Genomic DNA, 6,168 nt, shown 5'->3' on the forward strand with positions numbered 1-6,168 from the left:
TCTGTGTTTTACATAGTAACTCCAAATTTTAAAAGTTGAGCTCTTCGAAACAATGCATTGCTACTTCTAGTTAAAAATCAGATTTCAATCCATTTATTTTATAAGAATGAGATAACAGGAGCCCAGAGAAATTTCTGACTTGTCAGAGGTTAACCTGCACGCTAACTGTTGGCAGAGCTAGGATCACAATACACAATCTTCCTATTTCCAATACTTTCCCTTGAACACAAAGATTTAGATTTCTAATAAAGTGGAATCATTTTTTAAAAGCAAATACCACTACAAAAAAAATTATAATTATATCTAACAGATTAGCAAAACAGGAACAGTTTGGAAAATACCTTGCAAGCAAGAAATGTAATCAGAGTCCCAAACCTGGCAAGAACACTTAAAAATTCTGCCTTAAGATCTCGTTAAGTATGCAACTTAAATATGTCATCACTACTTAAGGTGACAACTAGAGAGTGAAATTTAATAAACAAATTTCACTGTCCAAACTGAAAAATAAATAAATGACAAAGATGTCTCTTAGCCCCAAAATTAGTTGTTTTCTTATTCTGTAAAGTTTGCCTCCTGCCTGACTCCATTTAAAAAATAAGAATTCCAATGAAAGTTTAAAAAAATGCCCGTTTGATTTAAAAGCAACCTCATCCTTAAAAAAACAAAAAAAGAAAATCTGATTAAATATATACTACTGGGCTAAAAATAAAGTAAAAATGCTTTAACTTCCTATCAAATTCCATCCACTGTTAAAAATGTTTTGTCTTGAGTAGAGGATAATAACCACAATCTTCTTTTACAATACCTTTATCAATGACACTTGAAATAAAAGTATTAATTTTTCTTTTTTACCCTGGAAACTTTTAAACTGCTCTTGAAACTCCATTTTCTGCTCGGTCAAAACTCAACTATTGTGAACTTTATCTGTAACCTGACTTCAGATGCTGATGCATGTCTTTTAAGCTCCCCAGTACAAATATTATACCTTATCCTAAATAGCTGTAATTTGAGGTTCTCCAGAAATTTCAATTTGACATACAAATTCTTACATTTAAAATATTACCCAATTTATCAGTTAACACAAGCAACGAATTCCCAAGTAGAGGTAAATGCTACTGAAACCACAAACAATAGTTGTTATTTTGGCTTCAAACACCAGAACAATCTTCAAACCAATGTTAAATAAATTCAATTTGATAGGAAATAAAACTTTCAGTCTTAAGAATAAATTAAGACAATAGAGAATGCTGTACAAGAGGCTTTGCATGTGCTCACCTAGCTCACCACAGAATTTCAAAATCCTACTGTTAAACAAAAACGTGCTCAAATACCTAGGGTTCCAAAATGTTTTTAGAGCTAACTAAATCTCAATCAAAAGTCAAACAAAATTAAACCAAATACCACACAACTAGATACACAGATTGACGGACAAGAAAGCACCTCAAATGGTGCCTCCAATCCAGTTATACAGACTGAGCAAATGAAAGGAAAAAATGTGCCAAAGAACTCTGAAGTCTAATGGGAATCCTTAACTACCTCATGAGCATGCCAACATGACTCCTCTGGTAAAAACATTTGGCAACACTAATCAAGAAACACCACTTCCATCCAAAATAGGTGGATTTTGATAAGATAAAGACAGAACTTATGGTATCCCAAATCTGATGAAGAGACGAGGAATATAAACTCATCAATATTTGAGAGATGAGAAATTCGCTCAAAAAAGTTCAAAGACATTGGTAACCTTGTTTTTATTGGAAAATCAAATGATACTCTTACAAGGATTATACAGTCTCACAATCTGGCCAGATAGCACTGGCCGCTTCATTTAAAAAAAATATAAACATAACATTAACCAATAATCTCCACATTAAAAAAAACACGGCCACCTTCAGTGACTTGGGCTTTGTGGGGTTTTATGAAATGTAAACGTGAGTTTGGTTAAACAGGCCAAGATGAGTTTTGTCTGTCCAATTCTTTAAAATGGAGTATTACAATCTTAATAATCCTTTAATAAGAAAAACATGGACACCCATGTAAGATTTTTGTCAAGTACTTACAAACCTAAAAATTAAATATTGCTGTTACTGAACCTTGAAGTTTGCTTCAAATTCCTTTCATTTTAGCCTAGTATTGAGTAACACTAGGCGAAATCACTACATACTTGAAAACTGTTGTATGGAAATAAATGCGCTATTAAGTCTTCATTAAATTAACTAAACCTGAGTACGTTCATTTCAATACCTGGGAACACTTACTAACAACCTATATTAAAATCTTAACACATTTACAAACGACAGTTAGATGTTCGTCTATACGCAAATGAAAGAAGTGCCATCAAAAATCTTGTCATGCCTTCAATCTCACGGAAGACATTCAAAGCGAGTTGCAACTTCCTGATCCTTTCAGAAGCCCTCTTGAGGTAACCTTGTAACTGTCTCAAAACATCAGCTGCAAACATCTTAGAAAATCCAAGGCACTGCAGAGATTTCAAAGGCTTGCTCTTTGCCCCCGTGACTGCCTGAACTGCCCAACACACACAGAAACAGACCACCTCCATGAGTTCAAGAGGAGAAATTAGCACGGAATACAAAACTCGCCAATACAAATATCCTACTGGGCCCTTCACAATATTTAAAGGTGGTAAGTCCACTTTCAATTTTTTTAGAAATGGCTAAAACACTCACTTCGAAAACCCATAAAATTAAGACAAAGCTATTTTTGAACCTAAAAAACAAAAGACGTCCCGCTAGAAACTGGAAAAGTTTTACTTGCCCATCTCCACTCCACAGTTAAGTATACGGACAAAATTTAAAAAAAAAAAAAAAATCAGAACCCTTCAGTGGCATCCGACACTAACTTTTAATTGAACGAGGGGCTTAACGCGAGAATTAGCAAAAGGAGAAAAAAAGCCTGGTTCAACGCCTGGCTTTAGGGTTTACAGGCTTTCCACTTCCGTGGAAAAAAAAAAAAAAAACCTTGGGCAGATAGATGCAAGAGGTGCCGATGGCCCACGATGATTGCACATCCGAACCCTTCCGATCAAAAAAATACCTAAGTCTGAAGGTCAGAGAGATCCCCCCAAAAAACGAGATTAAAAAAAAAAAAAAGGCACACACGTCTTGCTGCGGTTCCGCCGCGGCTGAATAGCCCGCTTGTGAAATGCTAATGCCACTTCGGAGCAGTTAGTCACCAGCTATTGTGTGCGGCAGGAGAAAGCCGTGCCGAGCGCGCGTGCAGAGCGAGCGCGCCCGCCTCCCTCGCGCCGCTCCCGCCGCCGCCGCCGCCGCCGCCTCGCGCGCGCGCCCGCGGCCGCACGGACGCGCGCGCCGGCCCCTCCTCCTCCGGCCTTGCACTGCACAACTCTCATGACGTATCTTTATTTCTAGCACGTTAACAAAATATCGCAAATAAATCGTCGGCAGCCCCTGCAGCCCCGGGGTGCGGGTCCCCCCCCCGCACCACTAGCCCCCTGCAAGCCCCCCGCGCCGCCCCTCCCCAACCCTCCGCGGGGGCCTCGGGAGCTTTCGGGTTCTGGGGCCAAGTTTTTGTCTCGGTTTAAAAAAAAAAAAAATTGCGGGAAATTCAATTTTTATTCGACTCGGGGAAAAGTTTCTTTGCTCCGCGACGTGAATGTCTCACCAGATTCTGGTAGGTCCTGGGATGCTCCTTGCCGGTCCAGTCGGTGCGCCGGGGCAGCAGCTGCGGGGTGCACGGGGGGAGAGGACGCCCCGTGAGCCCGGCCCCCCGCGCCCCGGCCCGCCCGCGCCCCTCCCCCGCCCGCCCCGCGCCCCCGCCGGGGACCCCCCCCACCCCCGAGCCCCGCGCGCCCCGGGCGTCCCGGCGGCGGCGGCCCAAGGGCGGTCGCGCGGCGCCGCGCCGCCGCCGCCCTTACCTCCTTCTCAGCCACCTCGCGGATCAGCACCTGCAACAACAAAGCGGGGAGAGCTGAGCCCCCCGCGCCCCGGGCCGCGGCCCCGCCGCTCCCGCCGCCGCCGCCCTCCCCCACGCCGCGAGCGCCGAGCGCCGGCCCGGCCCGCGCCGCGCGCCGCCGTCTACCTGAGCCGCCTGCTGACAGGGTCCATCTTCCAGGAACCGGGCGATGAGGAAGTAGAGCTCTGCGCGGGAGAGAGAGGGACACGGGGGGGAGACACACACAGGCTGAGCGGCCGGGCGGCGGCGGCGGGGGGCGGGGGTCCGCGGGCGGGATCGCCCCCCGCCGCCGGCGGCCCCGGCGAGCCCCCCGACTTACCCGATCGCAGCTCCGAGAGGCCTTTCCTCTCACGAGACATGTTTATGGGTCACTTCGGGGCCGCAGGCGGGACGCCCCGCCGCCGAGGGGAAGCGGGGACGGGGCCGCCGCCTGCCCTATAGCTGTCAGTGTGTGTTCACGAGCCCGAACCTCGGCTCCACCATTCAAGCGACGGCGGCGGAGGCGGAGGAGGAGGAGGAGGAAACAACAACTCTCAGGCAAGCGGCTCCAGCCGCCCTCCCGCCCGCCTCCTCCGCCGCGGATCCCTCCGCCGCAGAAAGGAGTCCGCAGCCCTTCGCGGCCCCGGGCTCGGCCGGCCCGCGGCCCGCGCCCCCACCAACCCCCGGCACAGAGAAAAAAAAAAGGAGTGCCTCCGACCCCCCCGCCCCCCGCCCGCCCGCGGCCCCGGCGCCCCCGCAACCCGGCGCGGCGAGACCCCCCAGCCCGCGGCTCCCCGGGCCGAAGGTGCGATTTATTTATTTATTTCCAGTCGAAGATGTCGGAGCCGAAGCCGCCGGTTGGCTGGAAGGCGCTTTCTCTGTGGAGGCCGATCGCGGGAGGGAGGGAGCGAGCGAGCAAGCGAGCGAGGGGGGCCGGGCACGGCTCCGCGGAGGAATCTGACGCACACGGAGCCGCAGCACAGGCTCTATTCAGCGGCCGCTGGCTGGGGCTGAGATGGAAGTTAGTTTCTCTGTAGCAGAAATACGAAACAAATGAAGCAAAACTGCCCAAAGAGGGGAAATGCCCCGAGGACGGGTCTCGCTCTCACGCGCGCGCACAGACACTACACGCAGAGAGCACTCTCACGCTGGGCAAACTCGGGATCGCGCTACCCTGCCCGAGTTGAATGATAGTGTTTGGTTTCTGTCTCTTTGCCATGTGCATGGGTATAAATGCTGCGGATGGGCATCTGTGTAAGTCTTGTCCTGCGTTATTTCTGCAGCCTATGCAAAGTGTTGTGTAATTTATTGGAGTGCTGTATATTGCCATAGAGGTTTCAGGCGCTTTTTGTTAGAAGCGCTTGCGTTTGCGAGCCCGTTATTTGCTGTAGCCACCTCTGCATATCTTTTATTACTGCCATTGCCTTAAGCGTACATTTTTAAAATGTTTTTTTTTTTTTAATTGTTATCTGGGCATAGCGAACTCCTGATATGTACTTCAGAGACTCTTTTTCCTCTTACAAAAAGGCTAGTAATGGCTAATTAGGGATTTGGGGTTAAAGAACCTTAAAGCTTTTTTAAGTGTTTACTAGGAGTAATGTAGACCTGAGAGAAAGGCAAGAACGCTAATATTTATCTCTAACTGATCTGGAGGTAATGTAGTGACAGATCAATAACCTAACCGAAGGATAATGAAAGAGTATAGAACACTTTAGTCGAGGTGATTGGTGATTAAATAATTTAAATTATCTGTGTATCTTGCAGTTGACTTCGTCACGCTAATTAATGGCTTCTAATTTGAGGTGTAAACCATTCCTGTTTACAGTTTCAAGGGGAAGACTTCTTGAAAACTGATGAAAAGAGAAAGAAAATTAATCTTTCGTAAATTAGTATGTAATTACCGGGTTTATATGCTAAATCATACGTCTGTCCTTTGCTGATGAGGATAAGGGCCTTGTTTTTTAAAAAACGAATATGGGTGAAATTAATGGAAACAATGGAAAAAGCCATTTGTTAGGCAACAAGGACACCAAGTGATATTTATCTCCAGATGATTTAAGCACTTTTCAAAAAGACTTGAGAGTTGATTTTTGTTTTTAAGGATTGCATTTTAAAGGGAATTAGGATAGTGGTTCTTTTGTTAACATTTAACAAAAGAGGCTCCCTAAAAAAATTTAGATAATAAACTGCATTTTATGGACCCGGTCTAAAAAGGTTATTTGTGGGGAAATGACCCACAAGCTGCATTGTGGTTCT

The 6,168-nt window shown here is 46.4% G+C and overlaps 1 protein-coding gene across 2 annotated transcripts in view; it reads right to left on the minus strand.

The window, feature by feature from the left end:
* Window positions 1-4,570, minus strand: part of LOC122685184 (pleckstrin homology domain interacting protein) — a 120,820-nt gene extending 116,250 nt beyond the window's left edge. For both annotated transcript variants that reach the window (XM_043889748.1, XM_043889747.1), the window contains exons 1-4: window positions 4,253-4,570; window positions 4,060-4,118; window positions 3,896-3,925; window positions 3,643-3,702 (exon numbers count right to left, since the gene is read on the minus strand). In XM_043889748.1, coding sequence (XP_043745683.1) covers window positions 3,643-3,702; window positions 3,896-3,925; window positions 4,060-4,118; window positions 4,253-4,292 — 189 coding nt within the window. In that variant the 5' untranslated portion in view covers window positions 4,293-4,570. The remainder of the gene's footprint in view (window positions 1-3,642; window positions 3,703-3,895; window positions 3,926-4,059; window positions 4,119-4,252) is intronic.
* Between the last annotated feature and the right edge of the window lie 1,598 nt (window positions 4,571-6,168).

The sequence above is a fragment of the Cervus elaphus genome, chromosome 28 (genome assembly GCF_910594005.1).
Source record: "Cervus elaphus chromosome 28, mCerEla1.1, whole genome shotgun sequence".
Taxonomy (NCBI): Eukaryota; Metazoa; Chordata; class Mammalia; order Artiodactyla; family Cervidae; genus Cervus; species Cervus elaphus.